This window comes from Microtus pennsylvanicus, chromosome 7, assembly GCF_037038515.1.
Source record: "Microtus pennsylvanicus isolate mMicPen1 chromosome 7, mMicPen1.hap1, whole genome shotgun sequence".
Classification (NCBI taxonomy): domain Eukaryota; kingdom Metazoa; phylum Chordata; class Mammalia; order Rodentia; family Cricetidae; genus Microtus; species Microtus pennsylvanicus.
The window spans coordinates 100362519-100386838 of NC_134585.1; the positions used below are offsets into that span (position 1 = coordinate 100362519).

At 44.2% G+C, this 24320-nt stretch overlaps 1 protein-coding gene across 1 annotated transcript in view; it reads right to left on the reverse strand.

Moving 5' to 3' along the window:
* Nucleotides 1–1125: 1125 nt before the first annotated feature.
* The window catches only part of Dbt (dihydrolipoamide branched chain transacylase E2), a 40071-nt gene continuing 16876 nt past the window's right edge, over nucleotides 1126–24320 (reverse strand). The window contains exons 5-11 of the mRNA XM_075981527.1: nucleotides 23677–23798; nucleotides 20261–20477; nucleotides 11602–11768; nucleotides 8317–8394; nucleotides 5888–6079; nucleotides 5694–5765; nucleotides 1126–3001 (exon numbers count right to left, since the gene is read on the reverse strand). Of these exons, the coding sequence (XP_075837642.1) occupies nucleotides 2834–3001; nucleotides 5694–5765; nucleotides 5888–6079; nucleotides 8317–8394; nucleotides 11602–11768; nucleotides 20261–20477; nucleotides 23677–23798 (1016 nt within the window). The 3' untranslated portion in view covers nucleotides 1126–2833. The remainder of the gene's footprint in view (nucleotides 3002–5693; nucleotides 5766–5887; nucleotides 6080–8316; nucleotides 8395–11601; nucleotides 11769–20260; nucleotides 20478–23676; nucleotides 23799–24320) is intronic.

Sequence of the window (24320 nt, forward strand, 5' to 3'; positions counted from 1 at the left end):
AATCTTCCTTCCAAGAGCTTGGATGGAGAATTTCTGAGGCCTTGGGACACAGTAGGTCCTAATATTAGGTCAGATGGTTTGTAAGGTAGGATTTATGAGGTAGACTAGAGTTAAGGAAGAATGTAATAGTCCAATTTTAGTTTAGTTTTTTGTTTGTTTGTTTTTTAAGCACGTGTAGGAAAGGAACAAAACCTTTCTGGCTTCAGTGCTTTAAAGCCAACTCTAGGAGCACAGCAAAGGCTCTGTTCACCGAGACTCTGCCCCAGGGTATCTGTCCACCCCAGCCCTAGCCTGCCTCTGTCGCTATGGCTCCCCGATTTTGTACAAGGACCTGTGCTCTCCCCGAGGCCCAGCACACAAAGGAAATGAATTTTTCACCATTCTTAAAGGAAGACAAACCAGACAGGGTGTTAACAGCGGGGAGTTGGGGTGGGACTGCTCCAAGTTTATTGGGTAATGTAGGAAACATCTTGAGCCTATCACACTGGATCTTCAGGTGAGAGTGTGGCACGCTTGTCTTCCCCACAGCACTGCTCGAATGGGAAGTGAGTTTAATGATGGGATGACCATCTTCGGACTCCCCCAACATGAACAGCTTCTTTTCCATGGCTCATAGCACCTACTTGCTTGTTTTTCCATCATGGTGGTGTAACTGTAGATACTTTTTAGCTATTTAATATCTGTCACCGTCCCTAGACTCTAAGTGTAATCATGGCAGAGGCCAACGAGACGTGCATTGTATGAACAATGGTTGACTCCCTACTAAAACTATAGTAGTAGGTATTTAATTAAACTAGAGTAGTAGGTATTTAATTGGGGGTAGTGGGGGCTGGGTCTCATTATGTAGCCCAGCTGACCTGGAACACACAATCCTCCTGCCTCAGGCCACCAAATGCCTGGATTACGGTTGCCCCCAATCTCAGCTCAATGTTAAGTATCTGAATGTGTAATAAACAGATGCAATGATATGCACACAAAACACAGAAGTCAATCAACGGAAAAACAGCCACCCGAGCACCAAAACTGCAGCAGAAGAGAACGGATTCCTACAAGCTGTTCTCTGACCTCCACATATGCATTCCCCCAACAAAACAGTAAAAAATAACATGCACAGTGAAATTATACAAAGTGTGATAATGTAGAACTGTTTATTGACATATAAAGGTGTCCGTAATATAATGATAAATTTTAAAAAATCAAATTATAAAATAGTAGATACATTATCTCATTTTTACAAAAGAATCCCTATGTATACAGATACATACATTATAAGGTTGACAGTGCTAAGATTATAGATAGTTTGTTACGCCCCATACTGTCTGTAGTTTTTCCTTTTCTCCAGAGGAGTCTCGCTAAGCAGCCTCGCATGGCCTTGAGCTCAGGAGCCTCCTGCCTCAACCTCCCAACAGCAGGGATCACAGGCCTATGACACAAAGCCTAGCTCTCAATTGATTTTTTTTCTGTTAATTTTCTTTACGTAAAAACAATAATTTCATAATGTGACTTTTCAAATAAACAGCATTTGCTTGATTTATAAAGTATTTCAATTTTGGAAAAAAATCAAGGAGGCATTAAAAATGACCGTTTATCTCCTATCATGAAACTTCAATTACACAAGTAATTTTGTTATGATATATTCAATTAGATAATATTATAAAAAAAACAAAAACACTAGATTTCAAAATTTTAAATTTGATTTAAAAAGCAAAACAAACAAACAAAACAAAACAGGGTCTCTTTATGTGTCCCTGGCTGTCCGGAAACTCACTATGTAGACCAGGCTGGTCTCAAACACACAGAGATCCCCTTGTCTCTGCTTCTTAAGTGCTAAAAATAAAGGCGTGCCCAGCCTTGAATTAGATTGATCCTCATGCTATCTGATTAAGATGGACCTTTATCAAGATGATCATTAGTCGTGTTTCTGTATAAACTAATTTTATGTCCACAGTTTCCCATTTGACCCTTTACCTGATCTCGCTCCTACTGAGGATCAGGAGAAGAAAACAGATCCCACGTCCCTTTCTTTTAGCTGACGATCAATAAAATTAAAGTCAACAAATCCCTAAGCATAAAAAAAAAAAAAAAACCCAAAAAAACAAGCCAACGGCTGCTCTATTTATGGTATTTTACGTCACAAAGTGAGTGTGAAAAGTCAAGTATTTCCCAGCAAAATGCCAAAGCATTGCCACAGCTCTAGAAGTCTACCCACTGCAAACAGTTACCAGGGACAGCCTGATGGGCTGTAAATTATAGCTCAGACCATATTGTAACTTCCCCCTTTAAATAAAGCTAATGTCAGCTATCAGACATTACAAATGATACTTTGTACCCGAGGGGAGAGTATACACCTCATCCTCTGAAAAGATAAGCAGAATTGCACTTACTTTGCAGAACAGTTACTGTGATTGGAGGAAAATGGAAAACACTGGCATAAAAGCTGCTTTCCCCAGTGAAGTGTAATCTTAAACTTTCACTAAAAGTCAGTTAAAAAATTAAAAAAGAAACATGGCAAATACCACACATATATTGCTACTTGCCTTTTAGTAACATTAATTTTGCTTTGTTGCCTGTTTCAACTCATTGACACAAAGATCTCAGCACCATATTGAGAGGTCACCTTCTGACCTACACAGTGTGATACCCCAAGAGAACCATGACGCCATCATTCATTTCAGCAAAGAGCCTAACGTGACAGTCATAAATACTGTGCCTTAGAGCCTTAAGCAGGTAACTCAAATCACTTCTAATGCAGCTGTAACAGGAATACGTGAGGCATATAGCAGCTTCCCGTACTCTTTGGAAATGCGTAAGTTCAAAGTTGTTGTATGTAACATTATTTCAGATCTAGCAGCATAAATGCTGGGTTTTCTAGGTAGGATTTCCACAGATTAGAGAAGCGTGACATGGTGGCTCCGTCAATGATTCTGTGATCAGCTGACCAGCTCACATTCATCATTTGTGCTTTATAAACTTCTCCTTTCTGGTCAAATCGGGGAAGAGCCTAGAAATAATGGAAAAAACAAAAAATAAACAAGGGTAAACTTTTCCTCTCTCAGAGTGGAAGGGAGATCTGCCAAGAACAGCATAAGGTTCAGAAACTCCCTGCCAATGAGTGGGCATCCACCAGGGCTTCTGAAAATGCTACCTCCTATTTCCCCTACCCTCAGAAGATCATGTCTAAAGCTTTACCTTCTTCAAGGTATCTCCTGCCCCATATATAATATTTACATTAAATTTTATCCAAATGTCAAATAGTTAATGTATTAATCACCATGTGCTAAGTCATCTTACAGACTCTTAATCACTGAAGGCAGCGCGGAAGGAAGGCACATGGACACTGGTCAAGGAGCTGGGGCTTGACGGGAACAGAAAATCAGTCTGACAACTTCTGTGGGGTCATGGTGTGGGACAATTGTCTGTATTCTGCCAATTATATTTTAAATAAAAGGCTGATTGGTCAGTAGCCAGGCAGGAAGTATAGGTGGGACAACCAGACAGGAAGTAGAGGTGGGTCAATGAGAACAGGAGAATTCTGGGAAGAGGAAAGCTCAGTCTGCAGTTGTGACCCAGCTACAGAAGAAGCAAGGTGTGACTGCCTCGCTGAAAAAGGTGTGCGCCACCTTTTTCATGTGGCTAACACAGATAAGAATAATGAGCTAATATAAGTTGTAAGAGTTAATAAGAAGCCTAGGATACTATGCCAATCAGTTTATAACTAATATAGACCTCTGTGTGATTTCTTTGGGACTTAATGATTGCAGGAACCGGGCAGGACAGAAACCTCAGACAACAGGGTCAGCGCTGTTGGACTGAAGAGCTCTGTAGGGATATTTCATTTTTATTTAAATAAGTAAAGCTTGCCTGAAGCTCAGAGTGCAAAACTGTCACACTAGTCAGCCATATAGGCCAGGCAGTGGTCACACACACCTTTAATCCCAGCAGCCACACTAGTTAGCCACAGAGGTCAGGAAATGGTAGTGCATGCCTTTAATCCCAGTCCTAGAGAGGAATATAAGGCGGGATGAGACAGGAACCAGTCTTTTCAGCCTGAAGATTTCATAGAGGTAAGAGCTCTCTAGTGGCTGGCTGCTTTGCTTTTCTGATCTTCAGGTTGAACCCCAGTATCTGTCTCTGGGATTTTAGTATTCGTTCTATAGGGTTCTCTAACAGGCACTGCAAACATAACACCAGCAGGTCTTGCTGTCCTTTTCCCCTCTCCTGCTAAACTGTTAGATTACATCCCTAAAGCTAGTCACCACCTTCTAGTCCCTTATTTGGCCACCGACTCACTCCTGACACTGATCACCAAGTTCCAGCTACCCAAACACTGAGGTCCAGCAACTAGAATTCATTATTCGACCACACTGGCTAACATGTCCAGCCAGGACTTAGCAATTCCCCTAACACGGACTTCTTTTCTCCTTAAAAACCACTCCTGCAGAAATACCCGCTGTCTGCCTTTGTTCCTGTTTTTGAGGCAGTTGTCCCTCCAGGGTAATGAAATCTCCTTTGCGTTGAGAATTTGGTGTCTGGGTGTGTTCTATGCCAACTCCAAGGCCCTTTCAGTTACTGACAGAGAGCACGTCATGAAAGGCAGGGTTTCTCCATCGTAAAAACAGAAGTCCCAAGCCATGACGGGCGATTCTAAGAAAACAAACATAAGGGCTCTGGGAGTAGCTCACTGATAGAGTGCCTGCCTAGCATGCACACAATTCTATCCTTGGTACCAAGAAGCAAAGAATAACGCAACAAATGCGTGTTAGAAATCAGCTATTTGGGCCACAGAGCTGGCTCCGCATGTGGATCACACTTCAGATCCCAGTGCTAGGTAGTGACCTGGGTGGGTCCCTACACACCTGTAAGGGCCAGCACACAACAGGTGCAGACGAAAGGGCTGCGGAGGTTTGCTGACTGCCAGCCGAGCTGAAAAACTCAAGCTCCAGGTTCCGCGAAGAGAGTGATAGAGAGGGACACACACACACTTTAGCCTCTGAGCACACAAGACCCATGCACGCACACACACACACACACACACCCCACATCACACACAAAACAAAAAACCTTGCTATTAATAAATAAGGAATGTACAAAATGCAAGTTCTAACTTATTATTAGATTTAATAGGCCCGGCAAGATGGCTCGACAATAAATCTGCTTACTGCCAGGGTCCACCACCTGAATTTGAACTTTAGAACTGGCAGAGTAGGAGAGACCTGATTCCTGAAGTTGTCCTCTGAGCTTCACACAAGTGCTACGGTGTGTGTGTGTGTGTGTGTGTCTAGCACTCTTGAGTGTGCAGAGTCATCATGCACACATACAGAGAAGGAGTGAGTCACAACCCTATAACCCTATTCTAAAAGTCCTAAGCCAGGGCCACAGACCAATTTTTGGAGTCACCTAGGTTCTTGTTCAAAATACAATTGCCTTCATGATCAGCCTTTTGCCTTTTGCCAGGTGTGGTGGCACACACCTGTAATCCCAGTAGGTGACAAGTGGGGCAGGAGGGCCCAGAATTAGAGGCAGCTGGAACTGTACAGTGAGCTCTGATCTAACTCAAACAGGGAAGAAAGAGGCATACTGAGCCAGACTTCACAAACTCACACTAAAAGGCAGAGGGAAACCCTCAGTGCTGAGTCTCCATGGTCAGTTTTCCAACTTGCTCAGACTGTCTCGCAGTTACTCGCTGTACATACCTTAATTGCTCCCAGGGCCCCGATGGCTACTTCAGGTGGCAATATCACTGGCTTGGCATAGGTCCCACCAATCTGAAAAGAGTGGGAAAATTTAGCTTTCAGGGAATGCCTGGTAGATGACGGGTGGAATTTTATTTGAGTATATGATTAGAACTGCATGCAAGGTACACATACATTTGAACACCACGACTTACTGATCCAATGTTGGAAAGGGTAAATGTCCCTCCGGTAAGGTCAGCGGTACTAAGCTGACCTGAAGAGCCCAGTTTCTGCAGGCGGTTCAGTTCCAAGGCAATCTCAAATACAGAGCGGACCTGAACATTCTTCACATTGGGGACGATCAACCCCAGCTCAGTATCCATTGCTATCCCAATATTGTGTGATGCCTATGAAATAAAAATGACCCAATAGAACTTTTACTACATAGATTATGACAAGAACAAACTCCACTCTCTTCTACAACAAAGATGCTGACTGTATCACCAAGCGAGGCATGTGGTGCGCTGCGATCCCAGTATCCGGACGCTGATGGAGAAAGACAGACGGTTTGAAGCCAGCTGTGCCATATGCCCCAAAATCCAAAAGGCCAAGGAGACAAAACAGTCACCATTTTCTCTAGCGTAGAAGTCATTGAAAAGAAACAGTTTGCGGGGATGAAACGGCACTCTGGGTAAAGGCATGGTGCCGCCAGCCTGAGTTCAAACTCTGAACCCAGGTGAAAGGGGACAGAAACTCTGGCAAGTTGTCCGCTGGCCTCCGCTCACATACCAATTTCCTCCCCGCAACAAAATAAATGTAAACTTCTTAAAAAGAGTAATTTAACCGAGCTTAAAAGATTGTTTTAGAAACAAAAGTCTCTTTTTAAAATTAAAAATTATATTTGTGTGCATATGTGTGTGTGTGCACACTATGACATGCGTGTAGAGGTCAGAGAACTTGCAGGAGTCAGTTCTCTCCTTCCATCATAAAGATTCATATGATATTTACAAAAAAACAGTGCTAAGGAGATATTCAAAAGAATGAAGGAACTAACCAGGAGTCATCATCATTTTTTTGTTGTTGTTGTTTTGGTTTTTTGAGACAGGGTTTCTCTGTAACTTTGGAGCCTGTCCTGGAACTAGCTCTTGTAACCCAGGCTGGCCTTGAACTCACAGAGATCCGCCTGCCTCTACCTCCCAAGTACTGGGAATGAAGGCATGCGCCACCACTGCCCAGCTCATCAGATAGTTCTTTAACAACTAAAATATTTGCTGTAGGCCACTTATTGAATAAATGACAATATCACATTTATTGATGTGTGATGACAGCCACAGTATAGTAAATGGAAAAGAGAAAAGCAAATTAAAGTTTGTATTACTTAAATGAATTAATTCATGGAAGAATATCAGAATGAGCAGGGAGTAACTGAGGCCACAGAACTGAAGGCAAACATTATTTTCTCTTAAGTTTTTAAAATAAGCTATATTAGGAAAGATTATTAGGCATGCCACAATAGCTTTGATCAGATTGCTTGGATTACCTAAGTGTACCTTTTGTTTCTGTGTTTTGCTGATGCTGGGAAAGCACTCTGCTACTCAGCCACCTCCTTGCAGCCCCTAAGCTTACTGCTAGCTGAGTATTGCTAATGAGGAATGAATATAGAAATCAACATTGCAAGAATTCTGTCATAAAAAGCTTTCACTTCGAAAAGAAGACTTTGCTCAAACTGGATTCAAATGTATTATTAATAATATATTATTTTAAAATATATTATTAATTACTGTCTTTTGGGCTGGAGAGCTGGGTTAGTGGTTAAGAGCACTTGCTGCTCTTCCAGAGGACCCAAATTAACTTCTTAGCACCCACAGGAGGCTCACAACAGTCTGTAACTCCAGCTCCAGGTGAAATGATGCCTCTGACCTCTGCAGACACCTGCACTCATGAGCACAGGCCTCATGCAGAAATACACTCCTACCTACACATACTTTAAAAAAAACAATTGCTCTTGTGGTGGTTTGAAAGAAAATGGCCCCCCAAAAGGAGTGGCATTATTAGGAAGTGTGGCCCTGTTAGAGAGGGAGTGGTCTTTTTGGAGGAAGAGTGTCACAGTGGAGGCGGGCTTTGAGGTCCCATATATGCTCAAGATACTGCCCAGTATCACAGACCACTTCCTGTTGCCTGTGACCAAGATGTAGAATTCTCTAGCACCATGCCTTCCCGTATGCCACCATGTCTTGCCATGATGATAATGGACTAAACCTCTGAAAATATAAGCTGTCACCTCAGTTAAATGGTTTCCTTTATAAGAGTTTTTGTGGTCATGGTGTCTCTCCACAGCAATGGAAACCCTACCTAAGATGGCTCTCTTTCTTAAAGTTCCAGAAATTTAAGCTTGCGAGAGGAGACTCTTTGGAGGTGTTAAGTAGAGTGGGTTTTAAACAGAGAACCAGCAGGGCCTGAACAAAGTCATCACTGAACAGGGGAAACAAACAACGCTAACGGACTGCACTTCAGCTTAACGGCTTATGTGATGCCTGCCGGTCCTGTCCGGAAAAGGGTCGTTGAGTATCCTAGAGGGCTCTAACCTACAAGCACATGAGCACCCTCTTCTAGTACAGCGGGATTTTCACAATGCATGGCCAACCTTGTAGGTGATGTTCTGGCAGTTTTCGTCCACAGAGGCATTGAGGATGGGAAACTGTAGCAATCCCAGAGAGGCGGCCTGTTGAAGAGAAAGATAACACAACATGAGCACTCTTGTCTCACACAGGCAGAGGGGACTGAAAGCAATAGGAGGCAGAAAGGGAAGCAGGAAAAGAATTCTTAATTCAAGGCTGCACACACGCCTGGGTTCACCACTCCCACCCGTGTCTCCAACGAAGGTGAAACTAGTTTGCCGGCATCATTTTATTTTATTTTATTATTTTTGGTTTTTCGAGACAGGGTTTCTCTGTGGTTTTGGAGCCTGTCCTGGAACTAGTTCTTGTAGGCCAGGCTGGTCTCGAACTCAGAGATCCGCCTGCCTCTGCCTCCCGAGTGCTGGGATTAAAGGCGTGGGCCACCACCGCCCGGCCCCGGCATCATTTAAAAACAGATGGTGAAGTGGCCAGGTCACCTGCAAACATGAAGGGAATTTCCCAAAGTACCAAGAAAGACATCTCAATCCCAAGTGATTTCCTCACTTAACGTGTAGATTTAGATTTTTATGAGAAGCAAGCTGATAGCTCAAAAATAAGCTAGGAATTCAAACACAAAAAGGCAGGTAAGCCACCTCTCTGTGTAGAAAGAATATGCATTAATGACTGCAAGGTGACCCTGAAAGGCCAGTGTGCCACAGGTGTCCTTGGCCTAGTCAAGGGCGGAGCTGGCACAAATATGTACTGGAGCCCACCTTGCTGGCACAAATCCCTGTCTGCCCCCTTTAATCTCTCCCCTACTTTTCTTTATATCATTTCTCTCCTGCCCATATGCTGGAGAACCACTGAGGTGTCTGGAGTCTACATCTGAACTGATCTGATATTGATAACGCATAGATATTTGAAAAAGGAGGCCAGGTGAGATGCCTAATGCCTGTAATCCCAGCACTTGGAAGGCTGGGCCAGGACTGTAAATTCCAGGCCAGCCGGGGCTATCTACTGAAACACTGTTTCAAAAACAGCAAATAAAACAAAACGATATGGTAGAGGGAGACACTGGATGGATGTTTCAGGTAAAACTGTATAATCCACCAACTATGTGTATAGCTTGATGTGGTTAAAACAGGGTGAGGTTTTGAGGAGACAGGAGGGGTAGCTAGCAGAAACTTGTATGCCACACTAAGGACTTGGGAAACTCTCGTGGAATACTAATTTACATTTGTTACATTGTGTTACATTTGTTTATGCTGTAAAACATTTGTTTAGTGATGCAAAGATGTGTTGCATTCTTTTATATTGCATTTGTTTCATTCTGTGAAGCTGTGTTACCTTGCCTGTCTAAAACACGGGATTGGTCTAATAAAGAGCTGAACAGCTCTATAACAGCAAGGCAGAAGAAAGGATGGGCAAGGCTGGCAGGCAGAGAGAGAACAAACAGGAGGATAATCTGGGAGATGTAGGAGCAAGAGAAGGAGGGAGAAAAGATGGGGCCAGCCACCCAGGCACACAGCGAGACACAGAATAAGAGGGAAAGTAAGAAGTAAGAAGAAGTAAAAGCCCAGATGAAAAAGATGGATGGGATAAGTTAAGGGAAGCTGGCTAGAAAGGAGCCAAGCTAAGGCTGGGAATTTAATTATAAGACTCTGTGTGTGATCTATCTGGGAGCTGAGTGGCGGGTTCCCCAAAAGAATAAAGAAAACAAGCAACAACAGGAAACCACCTAAAGGAATTGAATGGAAACTACTGAAGAGTCAGGAAATGACACCATTTGCGTGAAGGGTAGGTAATTCGTCTTGGTAGACTGTGAAGGAAGTCCAGGAGGAGCCATGCTGAGTGAGAGGCCAGACCAAAACAGACCTGAGCAGACCAGAAATGCGGCTTTTCCATTTGCTAGGTAATGTCCATGACAAGATTCTCATCCTCTCTGAGGCCTCTTCTGAGGAATGTGGGGATGGTAATCTACATGTTTGGGGTACTCTGAGAACTAAGGGGTAACTTCAGTATGCTTACCCAAGTCTAGCACACACTGCCAGCTGCTCAAGGTCAGCCAATGGTCTCAAGGTCAAGCACTGGAAACCGTTCTCAGAAATCCCCCGTGAATACTCTGAATACATGGAAATGAACTCCTACGGTATTGTGCAAAATCTCAAACAGAACTTTCCTAGGACCCTTTCAGAATGAAAGGCTTTCCTCAAGTATCACAGTTCTCTTCCTAGTTTGAAGTGGGGGAGACGGCTCAGTGGGTGCAGGCACGTGTTGTTCTTGCAGAGGACCATCACAGCTTGGTTCCTAGGACCCAAAATGATGACTCCCAACTGGCTGTTAATGCTCATTCCAGGAGATCTGATTGATATCTTCTTCTGTCCTCTGTGGGCACTTGAATGAACACACACACACACACAAATAAATAAATAAATTGCGCATGCCTTTAATCTCTGTATTTGGGAGGCAGAGGCAGAGGCAGAGGCAGATTAATCTCTGTGAGTTTGAAAGCAGCCTTGTCTACATATTAAATTCCAGGCCAGCCAGGGCTGTTTAGTGAAACCCTATAAATAGATAGATGGATGGATAGATAGATAAATGAATATTGGGCTGGCAAGATGGCCAGAGCTGTTTAGCGAAAACCTACACAATAAATGAATGAACGAACGAATGAATGACTATGGAGCTGACAGGATTGAGTGAGGCACTTTCCTCCAAGCCTGACAACTTGAGTTGGATCTTTGGGACTTACAAGGTTTTGGAAGGAGGAATCTGACTCCTGCAAGTATCCTCTGGAGTGCACTGGAGCACACAAACATACAAACGTACATTCGTGCACACGCATGCATGCACACAGACACACACTAAATAAATAGATAAATGTGACTTGAACATAAAATTAATCTTTAAAAAAGGAAGCAAGAAGATAAAAGCACAACATACATTTCAATTGTATAAATTCTTTCGAAGCAAAGAGATGGGTTTAGACATTTTATCTAAGTCTGACGACATGTTATGAAGTAGCATAGCAAACCTATTAACCTACTATGTCTTTTTTTTTGAAGATTTACTTATTTAATGTATGAGTGCTCTATCTGCATGTACACCTTTATGACAGAAGAGGGCGCTAGATCTCACTATAGATGGTTGTGAGCCACCATGTGGTTGCTGGGAATTGAACTCAGGACCTCTGGAGGAGCAGCCAGTGCTCTTAACCCCTGAGCCATCTCTCCAGCCACCTAACCTACTATGTCTTTACAAAACAAGTGGCACTGTCCTCTGGGGCCTCACTTGGAAGGGGTGAAACTCACCTTTAAGAAGAAGGGCATGAAGGAGAGTTTGATTCCCCGAGCCAAAGCAACAGGTTTTAACTCTTCCCGAAGCTTAACTAGTTCAGTAAGGTCAACCTCATCACAATAGCCAAAGTGGGGAATCTTCAGAGCTGCAGACATGGTCTTGACCATTGCTTTTTGGAAGCCTAGAAGAAACCCAATCCTTTTATATAAATCTAATAATATGTTATTTTTCTTTTTTTAAAAAAAATATTTATTTGTTTATTTGTTATGTATACAGCTAGCCAGAAGAGGGCACAAGATCTCATTACAGATGGTTGTGAGCCACCATGTGGTTGCTGGGAATTGAACTCAGGACCTTTGGAAGAGCAGGCAATGCTCTTACCCACTGAGCCATCTCTCCAGCCCCAATACGTTATTTTTCTATACACATTAGAGAAACGGGATTGCATCATTATAATTCCACGATGGATTTGCACTTTTCTATTAGTAAGAATTGACAGCTGGGAAGTGGGGGTGCACACCTTTAATCCTAGCACTTGTGAGGCAGATGAAGGGACACCAGCCCACTAGGACATGGCTCTGGCTGCCTTGCCCTTCCCCCCAGTTCCCTCTGCCTTGCTAAAAAACATTGCATTCCTCACAGGGCTACACTGCCCGGTACCTCCTCTCTCTTCCTATCCCATCCAGCTTACATCCAGATCCCCCTACCCCCTGTCTCCCTCCATCCCTCCCTTCTTGGAGCAGAGTGCCTCCCTGCTCTGCCTGCTTGGGCGCTGGGTCCTAACCCCAAGCATAGGGTAAAGGGGAGCTCGGGGGCTTCTTTGTCCCCATAGCCCGCCTGCAGCAAGCAGGGTGGGCCCTTTGTCTGCGAGCGAACCAAGCAGCACGGAGTTTCATCAGGGCACCTAGTGAGACATCATTGTGCCCGCCTGCAGCAAGCAGGGTGGGCCCTTTGTCTGCGAGAGAACCAAGCAGCACGGAGTTTCATCAGGGCACCTAGTGAGACATCATTGTGGTGAGTGAGTGCTGCGGCACCCGGGAACAGCCCGCCTACACTTCCTGATCAACCTACAGGGCTACACTGCCCGGTACCTCCTCTCTCTTCCTATCCCATCCAGCTTACATCCAGATCCCCCCACCCTCTGTTTCTCTCCCCCCCTCCCTTCCCTGGTGGCAGAGAGCCTCCCTGCTCTGCCTGCTTGGGCGCTGGGTCCTAACCCCAAGCATAGGGTAAAGGGGAGCTCGGGGGCTTCTTTGTCCCCATAGCCCGCCTGCAGCAAGCAGGGTGGGCCCTTTGTCTGCGAGCGAACCAAGCAGCACGGAGTTTCATCAGGGCACCTAGTGAGACATCATTGTGGTGAGTGAGTGCTGCGGCACCCGGGAACAGCCCGCCTACACTTCCTGATCAACCTACAGGGCTACACTGCCCGGTACCTCCTCTCTCTTCCTATCCCATCCAGCTTACATCCAGATCCCCCCACCCTCTGTTTCTCTCCCCCCCTCCCTTCCCTGGTGGCAGAGAGCCTCCCTGCTCTGCCTGCTTGGGCGCTGGGTCCTAACCCCAAGCGTAGGGTAAAGGGGAGCTCGGGGGCTTCTTTGTCCCCATAGCCCGCCTGCAGCAAGCAGGGTGGGCCCTTTGTCTGCGAGCGAACCAAGCAGCACGGAGTTTCATCAGGGCACCTAGTGAGACATCATTGTGGTGAGTGAGTGCTGCGGCACCCGGGAACAGCCCGCCTACACTTCCTGATCAACCTACAGGGCTACACTGCCCGGTACCTCCTCTCTCTTCCTATCCCATCCAGCTTACATCCAGATCCCCCTACCCCCTGTCTCCCTCCATCCCTCCCTTCTTGGAGCAGAGTGCCTCCCTGTTCAGCCTGCCTGGGCGCTGGGACTGAACCCGAAGGTGAGTGCAAAGGGGAAGGTGGTAGCTCCTTTGTCTCCATAACCTGCCTGCAGCAAGCAGGGTGGGCCTTTGTTTGCAAGCTAACCAAGCAGCAAGGAGATCGGAACTGGACTCCAGGAGAAACATCACGGGGGAGTGACATCACTTGGAAGGTACATCAGTTGGCAAGAAGACCTGATCCTGTAAAAGAAGATCCATAGGAGAATATTGGAAGGAAGAGATGGGGAGACGCCAATGCAAGAATTCACCCAACAATCTGAAGAACAACACGAAACCACCAGAAGCCAGCGACCTCACAACAGGAGGACATGAACACCTTAATCATGAAGAAGGAGAAAAAACTGACTTCATGACAGTGATTGACACCCTTAAACAGCATATAAAAAACGCCTTTATAGAAATGGATGAGAAGTATAACAGAAAGTTCGAGGAATTGAGTAAATCAGTGAATGATACCCTAGGAAAGCAAGGAAAAACAATCAAGCAGATAATGGAAACAGTTCATGATTTGAAAAATGAAATGGAGGCAAAGAAGAAAACACAAACAGAGGGCCGGCTGGACATGGAAAATCTAGGTAAACGAATAGAGACTACAGAAACAAGCATAACCAGCAGAATACAAGAGATAGAAGAAAGAATCTCAGAGTCTGAGGATAACATAGAGAAAATAAACGCACTGATCAAAGAAAACAGCAAGTCCAACAAACTCTCATCACAAAACATTCAGGAAATATGGGACACAATTAAAAGACCAAACCTAAGAATAATTGGAGTAGAAGAAGGAGAAGAAGTGCAGCTCAACGGTCCAGAAAATATACTTAACAAAATTATAGAAGAAAACTTTCCCAACCTGAAGAAGGATGTACCTATGAAGGTTCAAGAGGCATACAGAACCCCAAAAAGACTGGATCAAAAAAAAACATCCCCTCGCCATATAATAATCAAAACACAAAATATACAGAATAAAGAAAGAATATTAAGAGCCGCAAAGGAAAAAGGCCAACTTACTTATAAAGGTAAACCTATCAGACTTACACCTGACTTCTCTATGGAAACCATGAAAGCCAGAAGGTCCTGGATAGATGTACTGCAAAAACTAAGAGACCATGGATGCAAGCCCAGACTACTATATCCAGCCAAGCTTTCGTTCACCATAAATGGAGAAAACAAAATGTTCCAGGATAAAAACAAATTTAAGCAATACGTAGCCACAAATCCAGCCTTACAGAAAATAATAGAAGGAAAATCACTAACCAAGGAGTCCAACAAAGACCTCAATAACTCAGACATCTAGAGACCCTTCACCAGCGCAACTCAAAGAAGGGAAACACACAAACCCTACTACTTAAAAAGTGACCGGAGTTAACAACCACTGGTCATTAATATCTCTTAATGTCAATGGACTCAACTCACCTATAAAAAGACACAGGCTAAGAGACTGGATACGAAAACAGGATCCAACATTCTGCTGTTTACAAGAAACACACCTCAACCACAAAGACAGGCACCTACTCAGAGTAAAGGGCTGGGAAAAGGCTTATCAAGCAAATGGACCTGAGAAACAAGCAGGTGTGGCCATACTAATTTCTAACAAAGTTGACTTCAAACTTAAATCAATCAAAAGAGATGGAAAGGGACATTTTATACTCATAACAGGAAAAATTCATCAGGAAGAAATCTCAATCCTGAATATCTATGCCCCTAATATAAAAGCACCCACGTATGTAAAAGAAACATTGCTAAAATTCAAGGCAGCCATCAAACCGCACACACTAATAGTAGGAGACTTCAACACTCCTCTTTCACCAATGGACAGGTCAATCAGACAGAAACCTAACAGAGAAATTAGAGAATTAATGGAGGTAATGAAGCAAATGGACTTAACAGACATCTATAGAATATTCCACCCAAATAGGAAAGAATATACCTTTTTCTCTGCAGCTCATGGAACCTTCTCGAAAATTGACCACATACTTGGTAACAAAGCTAACTTACACAGCTACAAAAAAATATTACTAACCACCTGTGTCTTATCAGACCACCATGGATTAAAGTTAGAATTCAACAACAATGCTACCCCCAGAAAGCCTACAAACTCATGGAAACTGAACAGTCAACTACTGAACCATACCTGGATTAAGGAGGAAATAAAGAAAGAAATTAAAGTCTTCCTGGAATTCAATGAAAATAAAGAAACAACATACTCGAACTTATGGGACACTATGAAAGCAGTCCTGAGAGGAAAGTTCATAGCACTAAGTGCCCACTTAAAGAAAACAGAGAAAGCACATATTGGAGACTTAACAGCCCACCTGAAAGCTCTAGAAAAAAAAGAAGCAGACTCACCTAGGAGGAGTAGAAGACTGGAAATAATCAAACTGAGGGCTGAAATCAACAAAATAGAAACACAAAAAACAATCCAAAGAATCAATGAATCAAGAAGCTGGTTCCTGGAAAAAATCAACAAGATTGACAAACCCCTATCCAAACTAATCAAACGGCAGAGAGAAAATTTGCAAATTAATAAGATCAGAAATGAAAAGGGGGACATAACCACAAACACAGAGGAAATTCAGAGAGTCATTAGATCTTACTACAAAAGCTTGTATGCCACTAAACTGGAAAATGTAAAAGAAATGGACACTTTCTTAGATAAATACGATTTACCAAAATTAAATCAGGACCAGGTGAACAAGCTAAACAGACCAGTCAGTCGCGAAGAACTAGAAGCTGTTATCAAAAACCTCCCTACCAAAAAAAGCCCAGGGCCAGATGGTTTCAATGCGGAATTCTACCAGAACTTCCAAGAAGACCTAATACCTATACTCCTCAATGTATTCCACAATATAGAAACAGAAGGGTCATTACCAAATTCCTTTTACGAAGCTACAGTTACTCTGATACCAAAACCACACAATGACTCAACCAGGAAAGAGAATTACAGGCCGATCTCACTCATGAATATCGACGCAAAAATCCTCAACAAAATACTGGCAAGCCGAATCCAAGAACACATCCGAAAAATTATCCATTATGATCAAGTAGGCTTCATTCCTGAGATGCAGGGCTGGTTCAACATACGAAAATCTATCAATGTAATCCATCATATAAATAAACTGAAAGAAAAAAACCATATGATCATTTCATTAGATGCTGAAAAAGCATTTGACAAAATTCAACATCCATTTATGTTAAAAGTCTTGGAGAGATTAGGGATACAAGGGTCATACCTGAATATAATAAAAGCTATATACAGCAAGCCGACAGCTAACATCAAATTAAATGGAGAGAAACTCAAAGCCATCCCGCTTAACTCAGGAACACGACAAGGCTGCCCACTTTCGCCATACCTCTTCAATATAGTGCTGGAAGTTCTAGCAATAGCAATAAGACAGCATAATGGGATCAAGGGGATTCGAATTGGAAATGAAGAAGTTAAACTTTCGTTATTCGCAGATGATATGATAGTGTACATAAGCGACCCCCAAAATTCCACCAAAGAACTTTTACAGCTGATAAACAGCTTTAGTAATGTGGCAGGATACAAGATCAACTCCAAAAAATCAGTCGCCCTCCTATACTCAAAGGATATGGAAGCAGAGAGGGAAATCAGAGAAGCTTCTCCATTCACGATAGCCACAAACAGCATAAAATATCTTGGGGTAAATCTAACCAAGGAAGTGAAAGATCTATTTGACAAGAACTTTAAGGCATTGAAGAAAGAAATTGAAGAGGATACCAAAAAATGGATGGACATCCCTTGCTCTTGGATTGGGAGGATCAACATAGTAAAAATGGCAATTCTACCAAAGGCAATTTATAGATTCAATGCAATCCCCATCAAGATCCCATCAAAATTCTTCACAGATCTGGAGAGGACAATAATCAACTTTATATGGAAAAACAAAAAACCCAGGATAGCCAAAACAATCCTATACAATAAAGGATCTTCTGGAGGCATTACCATTCCTGACTTCAAACTCTATTACCGAGCTACAGTAATGAAAACAGGGTGGTACTGGCATAAAAACAGAGAAGTCGACCAATGGAATCGTATAGAAGACCCGGACTTTATCCCACAAACCTATGAACACCTCATTTTCGATAAAGGAGCTAAAAGTTTACATTGGAAGAAAGAAAGCATCTTCAACAAATGGTGCTGGCACAACTGGATGTCAACCTGTAGAAGAATGAAAATAGACCCATATCTATCACCGTGCACAAAACTCAAGTCCAAATGGATTAAAGACCTCAATATCAGCCCGAAAACACTGAATCTGATTGAAGAGAAAGTGGGCAATACCCTACAACAGATGGGCACAGGCGATCGCTTCTTAGGTATAACCCCAGAAGCACAGACATTAAGGGCAACATTGAATAAATGGGACCTACTAAAACTGAGAAGCTTCTGTAAAGCAAAGGACACTGTCACTAAGACACAAAGGCAACCTACTGACTGGGAGAAGATCTTCACCAACCCCGCAACAGACAAAGGTCTGATCTCCAAAATATATAGAGAACTCAAGAAACTAGACTTTAAAATGCTAATTAACCCAATTAAAAAATGGGGCGCTGAACTGAACAGAGAATTCTCAACAGAAGAAGTTCAAATGACCAAAAGACACTTAAGGTCATGCTCAACCTCCTTAGCGATCAGGGAAATGCAAATCAAAACAACTTTGAGATATCATCTTACACCTGTAAGATTGGCTAAAGTCAAAAACACCAAGGATAGCCTTTGCTGGAGAGGCTGTGGAGGAAGGGGTACCCTCATCCATTGCTGGTGGGAATGCAATCTTGTGCAACCACTGTGGAAGTCAGTGTTTCGGTTTCTCAGGAAATTCGGGATCAACCTACCCCTGGACCCAGCAATACCACTCTTGGGAATTTACCCAAGAGATGCTCTATCACATGTCAAAAGCATTTGTTCAACTATGTTCATAGCAGTATTATTTGTAATAGCCAGAACCTGGAAACAACCTAGATGCCCTTCAATGGAAGAATGGATGAAGAAAGTATGGAATATATACACATTAGAGTACTACGCTGCGGTAAAAAACAATGACTTCTCGAATTTTGCATGCAAATGGATGGAAATAGAAAACACTATCCTGAGTGAGGTATCCCAGGCCCAAAAAGATGAACATGGGATGTACTCACTCATAATTGGTTTCTAGCCATAAATAGGGTTCACGGAGTCTACAATAGGCGAATCTAAAGAAGCTAAGTAAGAAGGTGAACCCAAGGAAAAACATATCGTTATCCTCTTGGATAAGGGAAGTAGACAAAATTGCCGGGGGGAAAAGTGGGATCTTGGGGGTGGGGTGGGATGGGGGTTAGGGGAGATGGGGAGAGAAAAGGTAGAAGGGAAGGAGGGTGGACTTGGGGAAACAGGAGGATCGGGATAAAGGAAGGTTGGATAGGGGAGCACGGAACCACAATTCTGAGTTAAGGGACCCACTTTAGGGTGGGCAGGAGACTTGACCCTAGAGGGGCTCCCAGGTGCCCAAGCTGAGGTCCTCAGTTAGTTCCCTGGGCAGCTGAGGATAGGGAACCTGAAATGACCCTACCCTAGAGCAATACTGACGAATATCATGCATATCATCCTAGAACTTGCATCTGGCGATGGATGGAGATAGAGACAGAGACCCACACTGGAGCACTGGACTGAGCTCCCAAGGTCCCAATGAGGAGCAGAAGGAGTGAGAACATGAGCAAAGATGTCGGGACCACGAGGAGTGCACCCACCCACTGAGACAGTGGAGATGATCTACTGGGAGCTCACCAAGGCCAGCTGGACTGTTACCAGAAAAAGCATGGGATAAAACTGGACTCTCGGAACATGGCGAACAATGAGGGCTGATGAGACGCCAAGGACAATGGCACGCGGTTTTGATCCTACGCAATGTGCTGGCTTGGTGGGAGCCTAGCCAGTCTGGATGTTCACCTTCCTAGATATGGATGGAGGGGGGAGGACCTAGGACGTACCACAGGGCAGGGAACCCTGACAGCTCTTTGGACTGGAAAGGGAGGGGGAGAGGAGTGGGGGGAAGGGGAGAGGGGTGAGAGGAGGGGGAGAAGAGTGGGAGGAGGGGGAGAAGAGTGGGAGGAGGGGGAGGGAAATGGGAGGCTGGTGGGAGGAGGTGGAAATTTGTTTTTTTTCTTTTCTTTATCCTCCTTTTATCAATAAAAAAATTTAAAAAAAAAAACAAACAAAAAAACATTGCATTCCTAAAGCTGGCCACCACGGTCTGCTCCCTTGCTTGCTTGCTTCCTCCACCTGAGTCTGACCACCAAGGCTCAGCTATCAAAGTATTGAAGTCCAGCAATCAAGCCCCCTTTGGCGGCTCACCTAATTAACAGACCCAATCAAGATATACCACCCCATCCTAGCCCATTCTAACCCTGCCCTCCCCTTTTCCTCCTATTAAAAATTACACCTGCGAGGTCCTGGATCAGAAATCAGCCACTTTAACTTTTCTTCCCTGGTTAATAAAGGATCTCCATGAAAACAGGTGTTTGTATGTGGTTTGTACCCAATCCAGGGTCCGGGAGGAAGCCGCTGCTGTGCAGGGGTCTCCTTCAGCAGAGACAGGCTGATCTCCTGTGAGTCCGAAGCCAGCCTGATCTACATATTGAGCTCCAGGACTACATAGTGAGACCCTGGCTCAAAAAGTCATCAGAAATATTACCAATGAATACACGTCCCCTGAGGTGGCTGCCCTGAAGCAGATCAGCGCTGCTTCCTGTCACTGCTGTCACCATTACCTGTTACGGGCTCTGTCCTGTCTTTGCCTGTGAACATCGGAGGCTTTGATACTGGCGTGGGAAAGGGCCTGTCTTTGGCTTGCGGTGGAGGCGGTGTTATTTCAGCTTTTGGTGAGGGAGGCAATATGGCTCCCGTCTGCTTTTCCAGAAAGTTGAGAATATCTTCTTTAAGTATTCTGCCATCTTTTCCGGAGCCGACAACTTCACTCAGCTTAATCTAAAGTACAACACAGATCGAGCATCAAAGTTTAAAAGTGGAGTGTAATCGATTAAAGGTAAAAACTCTTGCTCAAGAATGTAGTTTGAGGAAGCAACATTTTCATCATTTTGAGAGAGAAGCTTCAAGATCCCCGTGTAAGTGGCTGTCACTTTTTTTTTTTGTTTTGTTTTTTTTGAGACAGGGTTTCTCTGTGGTTTTGGAGCCTGTCCTGGAACTAGCTCTTGTAGACCAGGCTGGTCTCGAACTCACAGAGATCCTCCTGCCTCTGCCTCCCGAGTGCTGGGATTAAAGGCGTGCGCCACCACCGCCCGGCTAGCTGTCACTTTTATGTACACTGTTGTTCATTTGCCCATTTAAATCTCCAAGTCTCTCCCATTATCCATCCATCCTTCCTTCCTTCTTTCTTTCCTTCCTTCCTTCCTTCCTTCCTTCCTTCCTTCCTTCCTTCCTTCCTTCCTTCCTTCCTTCCTTTTTCCTTCTTACCAGGGTCTCACTGTGTAGTCCTGGCCAGTCTGGAACTCACTGTGTAGATCAGGCTGGCCTTGAACTTCAACAGATCTTCTTGCCTCTGCCTGTGAGTGAGGGGATTAGAGGTGTGCACCATGCCCTGCTCTCTCAGAATTCTTTTTTTAAATGAGCTTTTATTTCTTTATTTGTTGTGTGTGTCTTGTCTGCATACAATCGGTGTATCACTTGTGTGCCTGGTACCCAAGGAGTCCAGAAGAGAACTTCAGATAAGGACCAGAGTAGAGCTAGTTGTTAGCTGACATGTAGATTTTGTGAATCGAATCTGGATCCCTAGAAGAGCAGCCAGGTATCTTAAGCACTAAGCCATCTTTCCAGACCTTCTCCTGTAATTCTTAGTGCTTAGTAATTAAACCCACTATTTTGTATAATAATTACATATTGGTTTTTTTTAAAAAAAATATGGATGTGATAGATGGGTGCCCAGACCAATCATCGTCAGAGAGACTTCCTCAGACAGCTGATGGAAGCAGAGGTAGAGACTACAGCCAAACATTGGGGAAGAGAGTCCAAATTGGAGATCTCCATTGCCCCCACCCCACCTTGGAGCTCAGGGAATCCCAAGGAAGAGGAGGAAAATTGTAGGAGCCAGAGGGGTTGAGGACAGTAGGAGAGCACAGCCCACAGAATCAACTAAGCAGGGCTCACAGGGGCTCACAGAGACTGAAGCGGCCATCACAGAGCCTGCACAGGTCTGTGCTAGGTCCTCTGCACATACAAGATGGTTGTGTACGTTGTTGTTTTTGTGGGACCCTTAACAGTGGGAGTGGGAGTGTCTCTAACTCTTTTGCCTGCTCTTGGAACCCCTTTCCTCCTACTGGGATGCTTCGCCCAACCTCGATATGAGAGTTTGTGCTTCGGGTCTTATTGTATCTTGTTATGATGAGTTTGGTTGATATCCCAGGAGGCCTGCTCTTTTCTGAAGGGAAACAGAGAATGGATCTGGGAGGAGTGGAGGGAGGGGAAACTATGGTTGGGAGGTAGTGTATGAAAGAAGAAGAAGAAGAAGAACAACAACAACAACAACAAAAACAATAACAAAAACTACGGCTGTGAAAGAAAAGGTACAGACAAACCGGGTATGCAAACATAATCTTAGCATTTAGGAGCAGAGGCAGGAGTACTGAGTTCCAAGCCAGACTGTGCTACGATAGAAAGTTCCAGATGAGCCTGGAAAGCATAGTATCTACTTAAAACTTCACCCCTAAAAAGGGGAAGAGGTAGATGAGTTGTGGAGTGTTTGCCCATGACCACACCAGGCAGAACACATCAGAGAGTATGCCCTTGGATAGTTCTTCATCGGCAGGAGAACTATCTGGATCTATAGTAACATTTCTACAAATCAATTACATACATGCATGAGACAGACTTTTGTTTTCGTTCCCATGGTAACAGCTACTTTCCTCAGAAACTCTCTGCATGGTTGGGCAGAGTGGGAAGAACTCAGGCTGGGTAAACAGGACTCTCCTCAAATGCCCAGTTCTGTTATTGACTTTAGGTTTGGACACATTACCACACCTCTTTGTCCTTCTTCACCAGCAAAATACCGAGAATCCAACCACCCTGAAGGGCCATTGTAGGAGTCAGGGATATTGTGTACAGTTCCTGGCACACACACGCTTAAAATAATGAATGCAATGACTATTGAGGCAGCCAATGGTTGACACCTTTGGTTCTGAGATGATTGATCTCCCGTGCAGCCAGCTGTGTGACTTCACCGGCCCTTCTGACCTGTGCCTCACAGCAGCCCCTGATCTGGAAGGTTAACTGAGACATGTCAGAACTTCCTAGTGTCAGGGAGCCATGCTGCTTGGCATTTTACCTGCCATACAGTTACAGAGCAGGCTATGGTTTGGGTCTTCTGCTCAGCAGGGTGTGGTAGTGAATGCCTGTAATTCCAGCGCTCTGAAGGCCGAGGTAGGAGAGTAGAGTTTATGAGGACAGCCTGGGCTATGGAGTGATTTTGAGGTCAGTCTGGACCACATAATGAAATCCCATCTTAAAAAAAAATGCAAACATACATAAAAATAAAAAAATAAAATAAAAGGTGTGATGTGGGATTCCCCTCTGTATGCTGTGAATACCACTGGTTAATAAAGAAGCTGCTTTCGGTCAAGGGCTTAACAGAATATAGCCAGGCTGGAAAAGATAGAGAGAGTAGGTGGAGTCAGGGAGATACCTAGACAGACCTCTGCTGGAGTCCGCTGGGGATGCAAAGACTAATAAAGATGGGTTGTTTAGGATACAGGAGCTAGCTAGAAATACGCTCAAGCTATTGGCCAAACAGTATTGCAAATAATATAATTTCTGAGTGATTATTTGGGGCCTGGACAGCTGGGAACGAATGAGTGGCCTCCACCCAAAAAAGTGGTTCTAATTTGCTGGTGTTAGGATGTGGTGGAGACTCTGAGTTGGAGTCTACTGCTGGGTTACTACTGGTGTATCATCAAAAGAGATTCCAAGCTACACAGAGAGCAAGCCTCCTCCCCGCACACTCTGCCGTGACGTGCTGCACTAGCACAGGCCTAAAGCGTGGGCCAACTGCTCAGCACCCGAAATCTACGAAACTGGAGCCCACGCTCATTAATTCCAGCTTGAACCATCTCTCTCCCAGAGACTGGTAAATGTATATACTTTCTGTGTAATTTCAAACTTCAGTCTTAAGACTTACATTGTTTTCCATTGCTAGACGACGAACAGCAGGTGTCGCTAGTGTTTTCTGGCCTTTTATCTCTTGGTGAGTGTGCTCTTCGTGGGACACAGCAGGCGTTTCAACAACATCTTCTTCTGAATCTGGAAGCAAGATGGGAATAACCTCAGCCAAAAGCATCTCTTCAAAGAACTCAGTGGCAGGGCTGGCTGGACGGTCAGGTCAGTAGAGTGCTTGTTGGGCCTAAGGCCCTGAGTTCAGATCCTCAGCACGCATGTAAATGTCAGGCATTGCAGTGTATGTCTGTAACTCCAGTACTGTCGGGGGGGGGGGGCAAGGCAAACATCCTGGAGCGCATTGCCCAGTGAGCAGGACTGAATGGAGGAGCTCCAGGGTCAGCGAGAGACACAGTCCCTCAGAATAAGGTGGAAAGTGAGGAAGACATGATATCAACCTTTGGCTTCCACATGCACGCTCAGGTACACACATGAGTATACAACACACACACACACTAGTGATCTATAACTAAAACTGGGCCACTTCGGATGGGAAAACAGGGCTCGAGGGATACTGTTTGGGGGTAGACATTGTGACAAATAAAGTCTTACTGTACAGGTTTTTGCTGTGGTATTGATCCAAAGATAATCAAGTATTACAGAAAATCC